The 22,326-nt window shown below is 37.2% G+C and overlaps 2 protein-coding genes across 2 annotated transcripts; one reads left to right on the top strand and one right to left on the bottom strand.

Moving 5' to 3' along the window:
• Positions 1 to 1,967: 1,967 nt before the first annotated feature.
• Positions 1,968 to 11,613, bottom strand: LOC121736619 (zinc finger protein 845-like). Its single transcript, XM_042127944.1, has 13 exons — positions 11,339 to 11,613; positions 11,110 to 11,247; positions 10,593 to 10,821; positions 9,825 to 9,951; positions 9,318 to 9,449; positions 8,827 to 8,944; positions 8,184 to 8,381; positions 7,469 to 7,605; positions 6,809 to 6,919; positions 5,313 to 5,516; positions 4,907 to 5,018; positions 4,496 to 4,603; positions 1,968 to 2,376 (listed from the first exon to the last, which is right to left on the bottom strand). The coding sequence occupies exons 1-13, from the start codon at positions 11,477 to 11,479 to the stop codon at positions 2,200 to 2,202; spliced, it is 1,932 nt and encodes a 643-aa protein (XP_041983878.1). The 5' UTR covers positions 11,480 to 11,613; the 3' UTR covers positions 1,968 to 2,199.
• Positions 11,614 to 12,009: 396 nt separating this feature from the next.
• Positions 12,010 to 21,708, top strand: LOC121736624 (zinc finger protein 37-like). The gene is made up of 9 exons (XM_042127952.1): positions 12,010 to 12,315; positions 12,492 to 12,617; positions 13,185 to 13,706; positions 14,028 to 14,230; positions 16,417 to 16,518; positions 16,836 to 17,048; positions 19,410 to 19,521; positions 20,993 to 21,097; positions 21,529 to 21,708. The coding sequence occupies exons 1-9, from the start codon at positions 12,187 to 12,189 to the stop codon at positions 21,664 to 21,666; spliced, it is 1,650 nt and encodes a 549-aa protein (XP_041983886.1). The 5' UTR covers positions 12,010 to 12,186; the 3' UTR covers positions 21,667 to 21,708.
• The last annotated feature ends 618 nt before the right edge of the window (positions 21,709 to 22,326 follow it).

Below are 22,326 nucleotides of genomic sequence, written 5' to 3'. Positions count from 1 at the left end.
TTGATAGATAATGACAAGTTTTTTTGAGTCAATGACCGCTACCGTCATGTTTCGCCGAGTACAGTTAGGTTTAATTTTGGTTTACACCTTAAATTATATCACAACTTACATTGAAATGACATATTCCGGCCAAATTAATCAATCAAAAATGAAAAAAAAAAATGAATCAATTTTCTCGATGGTACCATCGAGGAAGTTGATTCCTATACAATTGACAGACTTACGTTATTTGGTCGAATATGTCAATTCAATGTTAATAGTGATCTGTCAGCTGGTTTTGACGTAACGCAACCAAACTACTTACGTCCCCGATTTGCATAGGAATCAACTTCTCTGATAGTACAATGAAACCTGTAGCCTATAGCACAAATTCGCTATTATAATCTTCGTTGGTTGCGATCGCTTGCAAAAAAAATCGGAAAGTCACCTATACTTTCTTCAAAATGTACAAGAAAATTTCTAAATAATAATTAAGTTATATTTTTAAAAAATCTTTAACACCTTTACCTAGTTTTTTCATACAATCGGGAATAAAGTGAGACAAGGCTTTAAATGAACGTGGGCGGGGGCGCTGCAGGTAAAGGAGAACTGTCAAAAATGGCGTTTTTGTATAATGGCAGCGTTAGTTCTTTTTTTCGCCACGTTCATTTAAAGCCTTCTCGAGCTCTAGTTTTGATTTACCATACCTTATATTATTATATATAGTCGGGGTATTTTAATAGGCCACATTTGACAGTTCATCAAAATTGCACAACATAACCTTGTAGCGACGTGCATGAAAAAGAAATATTTTCGTTTTGTTACAACTGCACAATTGATTAACTTTTTTCAATTACGATTACATATTTATTGTAAATATGACCGATACGAATTATTTAACGATTTGCTTTCACTGATAAACAATTGTACACATAATAAACAAATTCTGATCTTAATAATAATTGTACATCGTTACAAGGTTACGTCAGCTGACCTTTTTTTCTTTTTAAACTCTAGGGATGTTACTCTAAAAATCGAAAGCGAATAAGTAGAATCAGATGCATTGATTACTTGTTACGAAATATCCCCATAAATTAATAACCACGTTGTGAAAAGTAACACATATTTATGTCCAATTAATAATGATAATACTAAATTTAACAGTTTTTATAATTCAAGTGAATAAATGCAGTTTTTCTTGTAAATTATGTAGTTGTCTTTTTTTGCTTCTTGAATTTACAAAAGAAAAAGTAATAATAGGACAGGAATAAGTTTTTGGTCTTACAAATAACATATAAAATTCAAATATTTTATTTCAAGTCCATATCGATTTATTCGTTTTGGTCGATGTTTTTAAGCAGCTCACCTCACTATGGAGATTAATCTGACAGATGTCAAATGTAACCTATTAAAATGCCCCGACTATAAGTTACTACCGCACTCAGATGAATATTTATTACTTAACTGTAATTAAATGAAGATTTTGACATAAGCCGAAAGACCATTACTTTATCAGCCAAACTCTTCATTAAATTGAAGTTCAATCTTCATTTAAGGCTCGATTTATATGCGTCCGCCCGAACGTGCAGTTTGGTGGCACACCACGGGATGACAAGTAAAAGTATAATAATAATACTAACTATCCCAGCAAACGTTTCTTTGCCATATAAAGTATTTCGCCCGTATTATTTTATTGAAGTGACTAAATAAGTATGTCACCATGGCAACGTCCATCGCTATCCCGTCGCACAAACAATGGTCGCCGTCTGTCTCGAGTTGTAATAATTTAGTATTATTTATTCAACAAATGCACTTATCAATATAATAAGTACCCAGTAGCCGATTCTCAGACTATGCATCCACTGAATATGCATATAAAATTTGATCAAAATCAGTAAAGCCGTTTCGGAGGAGTATGCGGCCTAACATTGTGACACGAGAATTTTATATATAAGATAATAATAATAATAATAAAAAGTATGGTAATGACAGCGAGACCGCGCCGCTATTTAGAAAAATCTTTACATACATTTGCTTGTAGTCTCGCGGGGTAGCCGCCAAACCGTGCGCCCACTGACCTCCATTATTAGAAGTACGCTGGACATAACATACCCAACTGTTTTTTATGCCTATTTGAAGCGGAGTCAGCGCCCTCAATGCGCGGGGAGAGAACTAAATCTGACGTAACTTGCAATTTGCGGCCGACAGTTTAGCAATAGTTTACGTGACCTTAGTATCCATGAACTCGACGACTCGCTTCGGCGTTTGTACTTTGTGCACTCTTCGGCGATGGGTGTACAGGGAGGCTTTCTGCTTGAACGTCTGGAAACATATCTCGCAGGACAACGGTCGCTCCGCAGAGTGGATCGCCGCGTGTTGAGTCACCGCCTTTTTGTCCTGAAAATTAAAAAAAAAATGGGTTACTTCCGTTGTTTGAAATCTTAATCCATAGACAATTTAACTGTAGATTAAAAGAGATAGAGAATAAAACAGCATTAGACTAACTATACTGTAGTCAGTGTCTTTCATTACTGTTGCAAGCATAGGTTGTAGTTTAAATTTATTTAACCGATTCAGTGCGGATGACACGGGAGCCGTGTCATACGCGTTTTTAACGTGTGGCGTATGACACGGGAGCCGTGTCATTTGAAAAACGATTGTATCTCCCTCAAATTACACTTTAGAAGGTTCTACTCTGAACAAAATCATCTTAATTTTCCACGCGCATCTGAATATTCTGTGATTTGAAAAAAAGTAGGGGCCGTCAACCTTTTTTAAAAGGTGCATTCATTGCGGATTATACGGCAGCCGCGTCTTATGGGGTTTTAACGTGTGGCGTATGACACGTGAGCCGTGTCATTTAAAAAGCGATTGTATCTCCCGCAAATTACACTTTAGATGGTTCTACTCCGAACAAAACCATCTAAATTTTCTACGTAAAACAAGCTTATAGGCTTCCTCTCTGAATATTCTGTGAATTGAAAAAACTAGGTGCTGTCTCCTTTTTTAGCCCACCGTACAGTATCCGAAATTTCTGATCACAAAAATTCGGACGCCCGCCGGCTAACCAGCTAACCTAATCGCCAGGTCTATGACAGAATAATGTAACTGCAACTTATAGGACTGATACTGACTTGAAAATTATGAAGATTGAGAACAGAAATACTGAGTACAGAATAAGAATTATTATTTAATACTTTTTAGTTCAGTTTAGTAAATTACTATTGTTTTTACCTTGGAAGTCGGTTTTCATTTTTGTGTTTAAAAATAATAATTTTACTCTTTTTAGTTATGTTTAAGGTTTTCTATACAGTTTTGGCGTTTTTTATTAACATAATTGTCACCAACACACCTTGGTAGCCATAACATCAAATTCGAATAATAGTATTATGCTTTAAAATAACAAAATAATATTAAAATCATTAGATAAACTACAGAATAATGATCAAAAACATCAGTCTCGATCTATAAGACTATGAAAAGTACTAATAACAGGTTCATAATTTGATGATGCATGGTGTAGTGTTGACGATTATGATTAATGTAATCAGCATAGTAGCTTATGATTTTGGTATTTTAAACAACAGTGAAACTCCCAAACACGTATCTATAAGGAATCAGGAGTTCTGTTCAGTACCTTCGGGACCGTGGTATACCATGGTGCAAAATTTTACTTTTTGGTAGCATAATATGATCAAAACACATCCCATAAAACCAAAATAACCATATGTTCCCATTTGATTTTCAAGAAGTCCCCTGGACTCCTCATGGTTCCCATCATCAGATCACCACTTTTGTGAACATGGTACCAACTCGGAACCGGATCAATCGGAACAAATACCCCATACAACAAAGAAAAATTTTGAAAATCGATTTGAGTAATCGTTGAACACACCTCCTCTTTTTTGGAAGTCGGTTAAAAAAACTTAACAACGAACTTCTTTAAATTTATCTACGAACGTATTATTTACTTTGGAAACCCAGATCTATTTAATATAGGTAGGTACTCATTTTTCTAACTTTGAAACCTACAAAAGGTTTGCAACATATGAATAAAAAAATCACTTACCTGCCATTTTCAAGTTTACACTTAGTAAAACTACTCGAAATCAACTCAAAACAACGTAGCCTTTCGTCAACAACAATGGTTTGGGCTCAACTAAATAAATTAAGTTAATACAAGCGTAAAAACCAAAAAAAAACCATAAAGCTTTTTGAACGTGGCGGATGACACGGTAGCCGTGTCATCTACTTCTATGGCGTATGACACGGCTCACGTGTCACGGGAAAATTGTATGCCGCCACGACTGAAAGTCTTCAAAAAGGTGCGCCGCATTGAATCGGTTAACAAGACTAGGTGATCCAGCAAATATTGTTTCAGACGTATAAAAACAAAGCCACAATATTTATTTGCCGATCTTGGATACTTAACCCATCAAGCCCCAAGCGGCCCCCGGCGGCAGCGTAACAATTGATTATCTATTGTGTCTGTAATTGCCACAATCGAGGTACTCACTGTGAAGGCCTTCCCACACTCCTGGCAGACGTGGTTGCGCGGTTTCTCCTTCTTCTCGCCATGTACTCGCGCCATGTGACGCTCCACATTCGCTTTTGATGCTATCGGCTGTGAATAAAAAGTGACTGATACAGAAACTGAGCAATACAATAGAGAAAATTTTACTGAGAAGAAACTGAGATGTCAAGTTTCTTACATCAACAAATAATAATTAATTGGAGTTTCTATAACAACTCTAAAAATTCAATGTAAAGTAACTCAGAAGTCTTGACAGACCCAAAATTTTGTTTAATTTTTTTTCGTGTCTGTGTCACAATAAGGACACTTAGAAAAGAAAATTGTAAAATATTAAATAGCATACCTACACTAAAACCTATAAATCTCTTAATAATTAATATCATAAAAAAATACCTTATCACAGATGGGACATTTGTGCTTGGTTTTGCCTAGGTGCTGGTAGTTGAAGTGGTCCTGCATTTGGTCCTTGGTCGGGTAGCCTTTGTGACACATTGGGCAGGGGAATCTATAACATATAACAGATTTAATTATATTTGGTACAGACAAAATATTATGTGAAATACATAGCATCAGCTAGGGCCACCTAACACCTTGGGATCTAATAAATATGCTTATTTAGGCCAAAGGTGACACTTAAAAAGATTTGTTCCATTTGTGATCCTTGAATGAATGAATCACAACAAAAAAATGTATACTACTCAAGTTTTATTTTTAGACTTCGAAAATAAATAGGACCTAGAAAAATTAAGGAGCCCTCAATAGAAAATGTTAAATATTAATCTAAAGTCGAGAAACTCACTTGAATACACCCTCAGAGGCGTGCGGTCTCGCATACTTGAGATGGGCCTGGTAGGTAGCGAGGTGGGAGAACACCTTATCGCATTCTGTACACTCGTACCGCGTCTTGTTCTCGTGTCGTCTGATGTGGTACTTCAGTTGCACCACACGCACCATTTTGTTGCAGATGTGGCACTTCTCGCGCGGCTGTGGACCCTCATGTAACCTGCAGGAAAATGATGATGATGGTGTTGGAAGTTGTTTGTTGTGAAGGTACTCTTTTGAGATATTCTCATTCTCATGGGAAGTGCACAGATGGATTCCTTATAGTCCGGCCTATATGGAGATGTTGGACTTTACTCAAGTGTTATCCAAATGTAACCATTTTATATGATTTTGGGGTAAAAACCTTTTTATATCAATTCGGGGTAAAAACAATTTGTCGAGGTTTCTGCACCACTATTTAAATAAAATCTTTAAATACAATTGCTTCTAATCTCGCAGTGTAGCAATCACAGCGGCCAAACCATTCATTTGCATGTATAAAATTGAGCCTCAGTGAAAACTACTAATAGAAAACGTATTTATGCTTAGATGTTTTCTAAGAAATTCATTCTTTTGTTTACCAATTGGGATTGCTATGCACATGTTGTTGAAATTGGTAATGTATATTAGTGATCGAAGGTAATAATGGTTATTATTCTAGTTTTTTGCATATTATTATCCACATAAGGGAATGAGATAAAACAACTGCTGAGCGTCCTTTGCACAAAGGTTGCACATAAAGCGGTCAGGGTGTATCCTTGGGCACTATGGAAAAAAGACTTAGAAAAATTTTCGATTTTTTTTGTGGTATAATTTTCCATAGTGCCCCTAAGGCTACACCTCGACCCATAAAGCTACCTAGGGTCCTTTGGCTACAGGCACACTTGAAAATAATATTATATTTATACTTGTAATTTTTTCTATATTTTATTTTTAGGTGTACTTGTAAATCAAATATAGAAAGAAGCAGGGTGTTACAAAACAATTAATGTGTTATGAATAAGTTATATGACGCATCAAAAACAGTGCTTTCTAATATTGCCAGTAGTAATTATTGCCTCTTAAGATCGTAGCTGTTTGTGTCATTTTATAACAAATACTAAACTTATTTCCCTTCATTATGTGTAGGTATACTGAGCTTCTAGTGTTAATACGAGAATGAGGCCTGCAGCCCGCCTTTAGTTTGTTTTGCCACCTTGTGGCCCTAGCCTGCCAAAAGGTTGCCAACTGTTGATTTAGGGTGTACGCGTCACTGTAAAAGCTCTGAATAAGTCACTTTTAAATTCTATGTTTATATGAAAAATGACCTACAGTCACAAATTTAAAAAACCCATACAAAAATTAAAAAGAAGTAACTCTCTCATTGCCGTTTGGCGTTTCTAACAGTGAACACCTATGGGCACATAGTACTCAACTTAAAGTTTTATCATTTAGTTTTGTTGTTGCAGCCTGAATAAATAAATAAACACTTACTTGAGATGCGTGGTGAGCGTGGTCTTGTTCACGAAGAATCGTTTACAGATGTCGCACTGCAGCCCTTCGCGGTGGCAGCGAGCGACGTGCGTTTTCCGCGCCCTCGACGTCCTAGGTTTACCGAGATATGACAAAAAGTGATATCCAGCATTGTCGTCCATTGGCGTGCCGTCGTTTTCATTGACTCCAGTATTGTCGTCATTTTCATTGACTACAGTACTATCGTCATTTTCTTCGACTTCGCCAGTTTCGTCAATTTCTATTTCAATTTTTATTTTGACTCCACCGAGTTCTTCCATTTTATGAGAATCAAAAATTTACATTGACAAATTAAACAATAAACATTTTTTTCGTATTTATTTACGAAAAATAAACAAGAGAAGCGATAATATTTTATCAGCAAATGACACTGACAGCTGTGACGAATGTGCTGTGACTGACGTCATCTTGACAGTTGACAAACATATTTTTTCATGTCTAAGTAAAACAGCACCAGTGTCATGTTGTCAAAGGCGGGAATTTCAAAATAAAAGCTCGTTTTATTGGATTTCAGCCTTTACGTGCGAAAATTGTTTTTAGATCCTCAATCCTCTCTTAGCTTCAATTTAAGGTACTTTACATAACTACTAGTCTACTAACCAAAAATAAAGCAATATTTACTTGAAGAACATGTCGCACTCGAGGCACTTGTAACCAACTATGGTGGTTTTGGACAGCAGCTTCCTCAGGTCACCAGGCTTCGGCGGAGGCTTGTCGAGCTCTTTGTCGGATTCCTTCTTCTTTTTTTTCTTTATGTCCTGGCATAAAATATTATGATTTTGGATGCTATTATGACAAACTTTTAGTAAGCTTGTGATGGCATGTAGCGTCGTTGCCACTGTCGAGGTAGCTCATAATTACATACAGTCTAAAGCCCCTGGTCCCCAACCATTTTTTCATATGGGCCACTAACATATTGTCTTGGTCTTGGTGTCATGGGCGGCAACAAATTTTTTTTAGGGTTAACGTTAAAATAACGTTCCTCAAAATTAACGATATAAAAGTTGAATAAATTTCACGTTTTCACGACGACTTTACATTATTTTGCCGGTGGGCGAAATGATAAAGTCCCGGCGGGCCGCGTTAGCTGGTCTAAAGCCTTACTTATAAGTTTATAATGATAGTGATGTGCTATACAATTATTGTCCTTATTTATTTATTCTGTTGACATAGCTAGCTAGGGACATTGAATTTTGTACCCAAAGAGTAAAACAGGACTCTACTTAACTTCCAAGCGCGTTTAAGATATTTCCATTTCACATGTTTATTTATCGGGCGCGCACGGTAGAATTTCTGTCGAACGAACGAACGAGAAATGTCGATCGTGCAGTCTTACGTCAACGTGCAGCGCGGCAGGGTGCGGCGAGCGCGGGCGCAGATGTGCAGCGATGTGTCGCGTAACAGCACGCGATGTTCGCTCGCGGCGCCCGCACATGCGACACTCGTACACTGTGTAATGAGCGTCCGTATGCGCTGTTAGTTTGGTCGTCGCGACGTACACGTAGCACACCTTGCACGCCTCAAAGCCTGGCTTCTGCAATGATGTTTTAAGCTTAAGCTCTGAATAACCTAATAATAATCTTAAGTAATTTATTTCGCTAACGAATTACAGAAATATAAACAGGATAGGTATAAGGGCCAGAGGCCAGAGCTCAGTTATGAGTCTCAAGAGAGTCCTTAAGGCTTATTGTCTTTCTAGTTGAGACACGAGTCTCAAGTCAAAGCCGAGTGTATATTCAAGACACATGAAGAGAAATTTTGGCATGAATGATGTTACTCCACAGTCCACATGGAGCTGTGGAGTAACATCATTTACGCCAAAATTTCTCTTATATCACTGAGATAAAAAAAAAACAAAATCATGGTTCAGCATTTAGCTGAAGACGCATGAAGCACAGTACTTTCATTTTACTTTTTAATTTATATTATTTTGTAAGCAACATTCCATTCACGAATTGAGTATCCATAACTCTACTTACAGGTGTGTGTTCAGCCAGGAAATGACCTTCCACCTGCCCCTGATTGAAGAAACCGATGATGCAGAGCTCACACTTGTAAACCGCACTTGCGTATTTCACCTTTTTCTTATCCTCATTTCTAAAAAAAGTAAAAAAAATTCAGCCAGTGTCACGGACATGATCAAGCAATCTATTATGCACAAGTTTTTTAGTTTTTTTCATGTGAATGATAGAGAGAGACAAGTAGTCTTAGGTCAATGGTTGAATGACTATGTGTTAGCTGACAAGCCTATAAAGTAATTACGTATACATACTATGTTATCGAGATAAAGGTCCTGATTCTGGACAGATATAAAATAACTCTGAACAAATTTAGTCTGTACAAAACATTAGCGTGCCACTTCAGCCTGATACGTCCAGTGGTTCGGGGTGAGCGTTGATAGATCACTGTCAGCCAGTCAGTCAACCTTTGTGTTATATATTATATTAAAATTCAAAAACAGGAACCTTACCTTAACTCGAGCATTTCAGATTCGGTCAAATGTAATGTATTGTATCCAGCTTTTAGTCTTTCCTTATCATCATTTTCCATCTTAATTTTTTTCGGCTGCCGAATTATTACTGGTGCTATAGGTGTCGTTGAACTAAAAAAAAAGATTATTTTCAAAAAAGCGTGTTCATTTTGTTTATATAATATTATGCATAGAAGTTTTTTTTTAATTATTTTCTGTGTGATGTCTGCTGATGAACGATACATAAATATACTGATTTGAATCTCATTGGGTCAGAGTATTGCAAAACCTTATTCTTTGATAAAGAAAATGAAGTTTTGTAGAAAACTACGTTTTTTTACCCATGCTAGAATCCACTGAATGATAATAGTGGGTGGCAAGTGCGAGCGGGCCTTTATGCTACTGATTCAAATGCCAGTTCAATGAATACAATAGCACATTAATTTGGTCCACTATTGTTTACAAACCAATTTAAACATGGAAAACAATGGCATATTCAGGACTCACTCAAGAACAAGTTCTGGCATCTCTCCCTTTACATGTGTGGTGGTGTAGGTCTCTCCCAGCAGCGGATCGCTCACAACTATGTGCGACATCACTCCCGTGATAGGATTCTCCACAACCAACTCGGGCACTGAAACAGACAAATGAGGTCTATGTTCTACCAAAATATGGGGTACATGGCGTTGGCACACTTGAACTGCAAATATAAACATCTAGCTATTACTTATGGCTTTGCTTGGGGCCTGTTTCACCACTTTCTGATAAAGTGCCTAATAGGCTATTCACAACTTGTTTTGACAATTTCTCCATACTTGATCTGTCAAGTTAATTGGTGGATAGCCTTATCAGGAAGTGGTGAAACAGGCCCTTATTCTTCTATATTTAGGGCTTGTTTCACCACCACCTGATAAGTGACGAACAGGCTATCCACCAATTAACTTGACAGATCAAGTATGGAGAATCTGCCAAAAAAGTTGTGAATAGTTTATTCAGCACTTTATCAGGTTGTGGTGAAACAGGCCCTTAACATTATTGTTAGTGAATTTTGAAAAAATCATTCTTAGAGGTAGCATAACAGGAATGTGTGTGCAATAATTCCAGCTTCAATGTCTTTACCTGAAAGGATTTGGCCTCTGCATTGTAGCTTTGTCTTTATACTTAGATTTATTTATATAAAAAAATAAGTACATCATAGGGTATAAGAGCAGCTATATTTAATGTTGAAGAGGCAAAACCATATCACTGTCCTTAATGTATAAAAAACAAGCTTACTAGTGATAACTTCGTTACTAGCCATTCCGAGTGTTATATTGTCTCTCAAGGACTGCGACATATCATACTGCTGCGGCTTCATCTCCTCGGAAATAGATATGTACTGCTGGGACCAGTCCGTTGTGATAATATCCTGGTGTGTGTAATCCAAGTACATCCTGTCATAGTCCGTCTTCATAACACATTCCAACGACGAAAGGGATTGAGATAGGTATGTGTGATCGAACGCCTTTGGACAATATGCAATCATTATAAATAATAATAATGGTCACTATAAAATAGATAAGTAAATTTTTGTACTAGAGATTTTGACCTGTTGCCAGGCATTTGCATATATAATGACAACCTATATGGTTGATTAATTATTGAATTAAGTACTCTTAAAATTAACCTGATTTCTTATTGTTTTCATACCTATAGTTTAAATACAAAAGTGTAGCTGACTTCTGCATCTTCACTTTTAACTGATTCTTTACAGGCTGAATGTAAAATTATACATTTTTTAGGCAATATTTACCTCTAAAGTACTTCCTAGTGTTAAAACTCGCAGATGTTCTTGTGCATTTTGGACCTGCTTTTTGAATTTAGATATCCTCTTCATTATTGCCACACACTCCCAACATAAATATTGCTTAGAAATGTCTGTATCTAAAATCTAAAACAATAAACATATTTTTAGTTTGTAGTGATAATATAAAGAAACAAGTAAGCGCCACCAATTTCACTTTTTTGCTTAAAATACTTACTCTATCAGCTGCATAATTGAACAACAGTAATTTGAAAACTTCAACAATTTCGGAAGATCCTTGTATTGCAACTAAATTACGGTCCGTGCTAAGGCAAGCACAGCACAAAGGTTTCAAGCCATCCTCAACATCTTGCTCCATTTTAAATGTAAGAAATTAAAAGCTAAATACAACCCAAACTTGGATTGTTTTCAATACAAAACAAAAAGTAATACTCCCATGTAAAATAGACAAAATTGATTACGGGTTTACTATTGCCTCAAGGACATCACAAAATGGCCGCCTTACCCAATTTCGTCTTTGATTTTAATTTTTTTTTTTATTATTATTTGACGTTTGTCTTTGGTTTGTCTATGGTATACTCAAAGAAGGCGGAGAAGTCATTCTGAGAGTGTGTTTCAAGCTCTAAACAGTGTACTAACCAATGTGGTAATTGGTAATAACAGATAACTCTTACTAAAGGCGGATTTTTCTCCGATGACAAAGAGGATTAATCATTTTGAATTATGAGAGGCATTTTGCTTTTGAAAATGTTTATTAGATATTACTTTTGAAGAAAAAAAAAAATTAACTGACCTATTAATCTGAAAACTATATTAGTTTTCAGAACCCACCCTGAAAATCTGTCAGACTGTCAAAATGAAAAAAAAAATGGCTGATGAATGGCAGAATCAAAACATACGGTAGTCCGTAGTTGCTGGTAGTTGCAGATCAAAACATAGTCAGAAATCAACATTTTGTGATTTAGCGCTAATGAAAAATATATTATCAAATATCAACTATGTTGCATAAACTATTGTAATTGGGTAGAGCAATTGTAATATTGTGCGCGCTAGAATTTTAAAACAATGTCGAATTTGTCGAATGGAAAGCCGCTTATTTGCTGTGGTTGCTTGAGTGCTGGTCGTAATTTGCAACAATTAACACATAATGCAGACTTATTTTTAACATTATTAAATAATGGAACTTATCTCGATGTGAGTACATCTAATTTCAAAGAAGTTCTAGTAACCATAGGCCATAAGCCATAAGTAAAAACTTTTTATTTGATACAAAAGGTACACGCATGGACATGCTGATAGCAGTAGAGCTCACAGGTATTAAAAACTAATATTTAATATTTATAAAATGTTGGTGCTAATGTATTTTTCAGAGTACCAGTATTAAGGATATATTATTATGTTGGGAATGTGTGGCACTATTACAAAGAACAAAATGTTTTCAAAAACGAATACAAAAAGCTCAAAAATACCTAGAAAGTCATTGCTTTGATATAGAGGTAGGTAAAAGTATAATTTAATTTATACCCAAGTCTTTTCAAAAGTGTATAGGTCAGTTAACTAAAGCTGGCACAGTCACTCACACTTATGCAATTTCATTTTACAGTATGTTTAAAAATATAATTATATGTTTGCATCATGATAGAAATTATCATACAATCTGTGTACGATAATAATATGCTATTGTACATCATACATAGGCACAAAATTATTGTATGTGTATGATAATTATTATCGTACGGTTCCGAACGCTGGCCGCACGCCGATCACACGTGACTGACTTGTAACATCACACTATATTTATAAACAGTAGCAAAAGAAAAACAATAACTGTCCCCTTCACACTCATATAAGTCACGCAGACTTTTCATGATGTGTATGCAGTTCAACGTCACACCGCATGCTTATTCACAGACACTACACAAGCACAATATGTAAATGTGTTGATCGTGTCAGCTTTAGTTAACTGACCAATAAGGCATTTTGTTTTATCTTATAATATATTAATATTATATGTATTATTATTATGAAATATAACATTATATTGATATTTGTTTCTTTTACAGAACCTACCAACCGGCAGGGATTCCTTATCATGCCTAAATATAGTAAATAACTATGAAATAGTCAGTACACACTGTAAGAAGGAAGAAGAAAAAAGTATTAAAGTAGAGGCCGACATAGAAAAAGAAGTAAAAATATGTCTAGAAGTAGACACTAAAATTAAAGAAGAAACATTAGAGTTCTTGGATGACTCTATAGACAATTTTAATAACACAGACTTGTATAATGATTACAATGATGTAATTGAAAGCACTTACGACATAAAAGAGGAATCGAATGATCCAGAATATAAACCCAAAATTAAAATAAAGAAAAAGAAATCTGGGAGACTTAAAACAGAAAAAACATTGCTAGATATAAATAACATTGAATTCTATATCCATAAATTAATTTGTACACAAAATAATGTGCAGGCACTTAAAAAGGAGAATAAGAAAAGCTATAAAATAGCACATTATAAAGCAAATTTGCATTGTGCAAAAATCAATTCTATGAAATCAAAAGACATAGCAAAATTAGCTGAGGTAAGGATTAACGGCTGCACTCAGACATTTAAAGAAGATTTAACTATTTTAGCTCTTATCAGAGGCAGCTATTAACATAACATAAGCTGTTATTCTCAATGATTAGTATTTTACATTAAAAAATAATGCAATTTTATTTTTAGATTATTTGAGACAGAAATCTTATTGATATTATGCCAGTTCTGCCAATTCTGCCCATTCCTAGGGTTTTTTGAGTAAAGCTATTTATATTAACCAATAATAACACTTTTAAGCAAACAATATACAATATAATTAATTACAAAGACAAAAAATTATATATAACTTATTATTGTTTAACAGAGTGGAACGTCGTGTCCCTGCAGTTATTGTGACGTTGAAATCACGCTGGACAGAGTCAGTAGTCACTATGAGGAACATACGCCAGAATTATATCAGTGCAGAGTGTGTTTGCTGTTGTGGGACACTTCCGACAAAGCAAGTAACCACATACTAGATCGCCACAAATTTGTATACACTTGTCCGGAGTGCAGTCAGTGTTTTCAGTAAGTGATGCCAGAATCCCTTAATATAGCATTGAAATGTAAGTGATAGATTTAACCTAAAGCCAATGTCATACAGTGGCATTTTATCGGCCCAAAATTATCTCGTTCTCAATGGACGGTCGTGGTTTATCATTACGAACGTGCCGCACTTTAGAATTTCTTGTATGAAATAACGTGAAGCCGAAGACATATTGAGTCAGCAGCGTACGCGCCGCATTTCGTGTACTATGCGGTGTGTTCCACATGTACGGCGCTGCCAAATGTACTATCAGAGAAGTTGATTCCTATGCAAATCGGGGACATAAGTAGTTTGGTCGCGTTACGTCAAACCCAGCTGACAGATCACAATTAACATTGAATTGACATATTCGACCAAATAACGTTGGTCTGTCAATTGCATAGGAATCAACTTCCTCGATGGTACCATCGAGGAAATTGATTCCAAGGTAGTTGACAGACCAGCGTCATTTGGTTGGGTCATGTCAATTCAATGTTAATTGTTATCTGTCGACTGGGTTGGACGTAAAGGGCCCCCGAGATGGTCAAACGGTTTGACTCAAAGTTCAAACACGTAAATTTTGGTTTGACTCAAACCATTTTGATCGTTTACAAAGCATGTTTGAACGGTTTGTCAAACATTTACGTGTTTCAAGCATTGACGCGCCAGGTTTGACTCAAAGTTCAAACACGTAAATTTTGGTTTGACTCAAACCATTTTGATCGTTTACAAAGCATGTTTGAACGGTTTGTCAAACATTTACGTGTTTGAAGCATTGACGCGCCATTTGATCGTGTTCCGACGCGTTTGAAGATTTGAACAAACCCGGCTTAGTTTAGTGCTGGATTATGGAGAAGAAAAAAAGAAAGAAGCTGTAGTTTCTAGCACTTTCTGTAGATGTTCGTGGGTAAAACGATATTATATTAGTCCATAGTCTATACTATTCTTTGGGCCAGTCTTTTTCTTTTCTCTTCTGAGCTTCTGACGGAGGACATTAATGTTATAAACATAAGATAAGAAAATCGCGATCCTTGTTCTAGAATCTAGAGCATCCGTTCTAACCGACATCAAACCGTTCTAACCGACATCAAACACGTAAGGTTTGAATCAAACCGTTTGATCGTCTCGGGGGCCCTTTACGCGACCAAACTACATAGGTGTATGTGTGTGTGTGTGTTACATAAATGAAATGAAATGAAATGAAAAATGTTTATTTCTTAGTAGGTTAACAAAGTTAACACTTATAGAATGTCGTGTCTACATGAGGCCTACCACCGGTTCGGGAACTACCCCGCATAACTATAATATAATTAATGGCACTACATTTTTACATACTTAGGGGGGTATTACATTATCATTTATATTGGATTATTTCTATGATCATATATAGGATCCAATATATATGATCATTTGATCATATCTGCATATTACATTATCATATTTCATTGATCCTATTTTACGTCATATGTGGTTCCAATAGCCAATGGAGAGTGCTAACGCTGACAGGTATTGACGTCAGGGTTACTAGATCTCAGAGAATTCGATTTGTCAAAAGACATCGTCATTTTTAATATGGCTTGTTTTTTGTTATTTCAGCAAGATTATCCAAGTATAATTACATTACATTATTTGAAACATATTAACGAACAAGAAATTAAAAACTCTTTTTTATATTAAATAACTGGCAACACCTATTTCTATGACCGTATTGAATCCAATCTCTCAGCAAATGTCAAAAATCTATGATCAAGGAAGAAATGAATCATATGTCTATATTACATTATCCAATATCATTGACAAGTCCTTTAAGCCACTCTGACATTGGCAACTCACCGAGGCGGCCATTTTTAAAAGAAGAAGAAGACTCAATGATCTCGGATCCAATATATATGATAATCTAATATCCCCCTTAGAGATTAAACTCATCGTGCCAATAAGTGCCGACTGGACGTCAAAAATAGAGTTCTGCTGTCATGTATCACACGTCTCTTTTTACCACACAGTATAACTAAACTGATAGTGACATCTCACTTGCTCAGGCCTTTGTTTCTCTATTTCGCTAGGTATATTAACTTTATAGTGTGTAACTACATCTTCCTAGGAATCAACTTCTCCAATAGTACCACCAGCTTTTAAGGGTGCGAATGTGTAAAAAATTCAATAACTAACTATTACATATGTATTTTAGCATACTTAAGAATTGGAGGAAACATGTAAAGTGCCATAAGTACATTTGCGACCACTGCAAAAAAGAATTTAATAACAGGAAGAGAATCACTCATCATATGAGGTAGGTATCTAATATTTGAAACTTTATAATTTGTAGACTGTGCGACAGCTTTATTCCTCAATCAGCTTTTCGCTAATAATAAGCATGCTTAATAGAAGCAAATGTGTCGAGTTCAAATAGCATGCTTGTTTAAAACATGATAATAAGCTTGCTATTTTTGAGCATGTGTAAGTGTCATAGCTCACCGGGAAGCCATAGCGACGTGGCCAGTGACGTTACCATGGCAACGTCCATGCAACGTCTCCATGGCTTCCCGGTGAGTTATGGCACTAACTGGTACCTTTATCTCAATTTGTAAAAGCGCCATCTGTTATTAGGTTGATGCACCTCCCCGCCGAGTGCGGGATCTGCGGCGGCGCGTACGACAGCGGGTTAAAGCTGCACAACCACCTCCGGCGGGTGCACGTCCCGCACACGGCCGTCGGCGAACTGTGCTACTGCGTGGAGTGCGATAAATACTACCCACATCCAACGGCGTATCAGAAACACCTGAAAGATTCTGTTGCTCACGCGCCGCGAAGGGTTTACCGGTAAGCTCATAAATTGTGCTTATGGTAGTGTGGCGGTACCCACAATTATGTTAAGTACTGACATACGGTTTTGCTCGATAGTTTTACTCCAAATCGAGCAACAACCACCGTGTGGACCGCAAAACTGACAGCTCGAAGGCTCGCTTCGAGCCGGCTCGATGGAATTAAATATGTCAAATATGTCATTTCCTTAGATTTGGAGTAAAACTATCGAGCAAAACCGTATGTGAGCCTCACAATCACTGACCTCCATTATACAAGTACGCTGGACTTATTTTGTTGAAATGACCGAATGGTTGCGCTGAATCCGCTTCAAATAGGCACAAAAAGCAGGTGGGTATCATAAGTCCAGCGTACTTGTATAATGGAGGTCAGTGCTCACAATCCATCGAAGTTTTGGAGAACGACAAGATATACAACGTCTGAAATGACGTCAGTGGGCTCCGGCTTGACCGAACATGCTATCTCGCTCGGTCGGAAGATCTTCCTTTTCTAAAAGATAGAAAAGACACATGCATATGCGTTACCAAGTTTAATTACGTAAAATATAGTTCGTGTCAACTTATTTCACTGTAAAGGCGACTACTAGGCGACATTATGCTGCAGTTTCATATTACTGACTTTTTGTGTCGACAAGCGCCAACAGATGGCATTAGCTATCTAATGACCTAAATATGCACTATCGCCTAAAAAGTGCCATTATAATATGCATTTGCGCAAATATTCAAATGCATGATATAATCTGATGTCTACTCATAAGTTTTCGTACAAAGAGAATATAGCCATGACGTGTCGCGTCGCACAGTGTTTTAGAAATCCCCAAAATCGGACATGACTAAGTTAATGCAATGAGTCGATGGCCTCATATATTTTAAATGCAAGAGTAGAACTCCCGTGTGCGCATTTTACTTCGTTTTTGAGAAAATCAATTTTTAAATTTGTCATTTTTTGACTCCCTGAAAACGAAATTATTTTATTTAAATTAATTACGAGGGTTTGTAAACTTGCTACCCAGTTGATTACATTGATCATTAAGAGACACAAATTTTGTACTTTATTTCATTCCTACAATTCAAGTAGTTCCTGAGATTTTAAGGTTTTTAAATATTTAGACTTTATTTTTTTTTCTGCTTTCCTATATGATTTCCGCACCTTCTGTCCAAACTGAAAAATACTTTGGTATAGTCTTTACACTACAATATTTTTATTTTTTGTGAATCGCGTCTCATACCAGAGATTTACGAATTTCTAATTTTTATTCGCGCCTTAAAAATTTTAAGAGCAAAGTTTCATCAATTTTTTTTTTATAATCAGTCAAATAATAAAACATTTACAATTTAAATAATCAGTCAATTATTTATCTGTCAAATAATAAATCTGTCAAACAATAAAATATTTTATTCTTCATCACCTTGGTCGTCAAAAATGCTGTCCACATGATATTTTTTCCCACTTCGATGAAACTTTGCTCTTAAAATTTTTAAGGCGCGAATAAAAATTAGAAATTCGTAAATCTCTGGTATGAGACGCGATTCACAAAAAATAAAAATATTGTAGTGTAAAGAGCCGGCCCACTCGTGCCGAAGCATGGCTCTCCCACGTATAAATTAATGTTATGCCTAGTTAGTATTACTTTGTACAAGTATATCAATTATTTTAATTATTTTTATGTGGTATAAGCTCCATTAACTCCATATTATTAGGGCCAACGCTAAAACACGGGCGGATGCGGACGCGGGCGCACGCGTCGGAAGACCGCCACGTGCGAGCGCTTTATTCAGCGCTGCTAGTATAATTTTTATCTCGAGCGTGTACATGGGCGTAGTCCCAGGTTCTGGGCCAGGGGGGGGGGGGGGGGGGGGCAATTTAAGCAGATTCTGGGCCAGGGGGGGGGGGGGGGGGGGCAAATCAGATTTTTTATAAGCTAGGTGTTTATAAAGAATAATAAATTAATAATTTTTAGTTGTAAAAATATTGTATTGCAAACAAATGGCAAAAAATCGTTTTTTTTTTTTATAGATGAAAGTACTAGATAATATACTTAGTGCCCCCCCCCCCCCTCGGTACGCCCATGAGCGTGTACCTACAGATGTATCAAGGAGATTACCATGGATTATTTACTAATTTATTATTTGGCAAAAAGACGTCAACGGAAACAACGTCGACTCCGAAAAGCGTGTGCCCGCGCCGTGTGCCCGCCGTCCGCCGCGCGTGTGACAGTCCGTCGCCCGCGTCCGCGCTCCGTCGCACGCGCCTGCGCTGCCCATACAATTTTTCATTATGCACACGAGCATGCGCCCGCGCGAGTTTTAGCGTTGGCTCTTAGACTATCATTAATGATACTCAATGATTGTACTCCAGGATCCCGTGTCCTGAGTGCGGGCGAGTGTTCACCAAGAAGATCTACATGACCAACCACTACAAGCTGTTCCACCTCAAGCAGACCCAACACTACTGTAATATATGCGATAAGGTGAGCGATACAAAGACAATATGATGCTGGCCACTAGGGGTCAGCTTTTCAAAATTTTTATTTTGTTGTATGGGGTATTTGTTCCGATTGATCCGGTTCCGAGTTGGTACCATGTTCACAAAAGTGGTGATCTGATGATGGGAAGTGGGAACCATGAGGAATCCAGGGGACTTCTTGAAAATCAAATGGGAATATGTGGTTATTTTGGTTTTATGGGATGTGTTTTGATCATATTATGCTACCAAAAAGTAAAATTTTGCACCATGGTATACCACGGTCCCGAAGGTGCTGAACAGAACTCCTGATTCCTTATAGATACGTGTTTGGGAGTTTCGCTGTTGTTTAAAATACCAAAATCATAAGCTACTATGCTGATTATATTAATCATCATCATCAACACTACATAATGCATCATCAAATTATGACCCTGTTATTAGTACTTTTCATAGTCTTATAGATTGAGACTGATGTTTTTGATCATTATTCTGTAGTTTGTCTAATGATTATAATATTATTTTGTTATTTTAAAGCACAATACTATTATTCGAATTTGATGTTATGGCTACCAAGGTGTGTTGGTGACAATTATGTTAATAAAAAAACGCCAAAACTGTGTAGAAAACCTTAAGAATAACTAAAAAGAGTAATATTATTATTTTTAAACAAAAAAATTAAAACCGACTTTCTAAGTAAAAACAATTTAATTTTCTAAACTGAACTAAAAAGTATTAAATAATAATTCTTATTCTGTACTCAGTATTTCTGTTCTCAATCTTCATAATTTTCAAGTCAGTACCAGTCCTATAAGTTGCAGTTACATTATTCTGTCATAGACCTGGCGATTAGGTTAGCTGGCGGCTAGTTAGCCGGCGGGCGTCCGAATTTTTGTGATCAGAACCGCAACACCTTTTTTCAATTCACACAATATTCAGAGGTGAAGCCTATAGGCTTGTTCTTCGTGGAAAATTAAGATGATTTTATTCAGAGTAGAACCTTCTAAAGTGTAATTTGAGGGAGATACAATCGTTTTTCAAATGACACGGCTCCCGTGTCATACGCCACACTTTAAAAACGCGTATGACACGGCGCCCGTGTCATCCGCGCTGAATCGGTTAATATGTCCCCTATCTTTGTATACAAGACGCCTCCGTGGTCCAGTGGTTTAAAGCGTGGTTCTCGACTCGGAGCTCGTGGGTTCGATTCCCACGTTAGAAACATTTCTAAGTTTGGCTAGTACAATGCAGATTACCTGATTGTCTTGACAAATAAGGTGATTCATGCATCGGATGGGCATGTAAAAAGCCTGATCTCTCGCCAGTCATACTGCGCACACACTTGGGCATTAAAAAATAATCAGGCGGCCACCGTCACAGTGAATCGCCCTGCTGGAATCTATTCCTGGTATATCTTTAAGTCCGTTCCCCTATCATCAAACTAGATGAATTTGTTATATTTTTGAATGTAATTCCAGTACTACAGCAACGCATTTGGGCTACGCACGCATACGCGGTACGTGCACATGAAGGAGGAGAAACCGCGCAACAAGATCTGCGATATCTGCGGCAGAGCCTTCCATGTGAGTAGTGAGTACCATACGGTAAAAAGTATGAAGGGACACAGGCGCACAATTTATATCTACTGGTCCTACTACCTAGTCGGTCCCAAAGTTCTGGCATAGATTAAAATAATGATTACTACAAAAGTACTTATCAGATTTTAATAAATTATACTTGTCCTCAACACTGCACGTCACGCATTTACCAGCTTACTTATCAAGTCCAGCATGCGTACAGAAGTTTGAGAAAATGTGCGCGCGCACTTCTCCGGTCGCGTAACCCGATCACACTTTTCGTAACGCTCTCGTCACGCGTTCGCCAGCTTACTCCCCGAGTCAAGCGTGTGTAAGGAAGTGTTCTGCAATAATTCTCTCTGATTTATTTACCGTGGCCTATCTAAAAATGAAAACTCCTCACGACTTTCCAATGACCGCAATACTTCGTTTTTCAGAATCAGAAGATCCTGACGAACCACATTCGTACGCACACGGGCGAGCGGCCGTACAAGTGTCCGCACTGCCCCGCCGCGTTCGCCCAGCGCACCGCCATGATGTCGCACATACGCACGCAACACAAATACCTCAAATAGTTGTCTATGGTAGACCAACTTGCGGCTTGGCAGGTCATATAATTTAAAAAAGAGTTGTGACTGGCCAATTTTGTTTTTTTTTTTAAATTTAATTTGTATGGAAATAAAACAGCGCCCCTGGCGGCGAAGTATAGTAACTAACTTAACTTGGGCGAAGACGTTAGTGGATGAAGCAGGTAGTAATAATTAAAAAATTGTTGTTTCTTTTGCAAAAATCGAGAAATTGGAGGCTCTAGGGCCGGGAAAACAATTTGAAATGAAAAATATACGTGGGAGAGCCATGCTTTAACACGAATGGGCCGGCTCGACCGGAGAAATACCGCCTTCTCACAGAAGTCTGGCGTGAAACAGCGCTTGCGCTGTGTTTCGCCGAGTGAGTGAGTTTACCGGAGGCCCAATCCCCCACCCTATTCCCTTCCCTACCCTATTCCCTCTTAAAAGGCTGGCAACGCACTTGCAGCTCTTCTGATGCTGCGAGTGTCCATGGGCGACGGAAGTTGCTTTCCATCAGGTGACCCGTTTGCTCGTTTGCCCCCTTATTTCATAAAAAAAAACGTGGATAGAAAATGTAGATGATAAAGTAGGCAAGTTACAAGATTTATTCAAATCATTGTAATATACCAGCTTCATCCACGTCTTTGTGTAGGCTCCAGATAAAAA

The sequence above is a fragment of the Aricia agestis genome, chromosome 19, assembly GCF_905147365.1.
Source record: "Aricia agestis chromosome 19, ilAriAges1.1, whole genome shotgun sequence".
Taxonomy (NCBI): domain Eukaryota; kingdom Metazoa; phylum Arthropoda; class Insecta; order Lepidoptera; family Lycaenidae; genus Aricia; species Aricia agestis.
The sequence above is the reverse complement of the archived record's forward strand: the minus strand, read 5'-3'. Positions and strand labels throughout refer to the sequence as shown.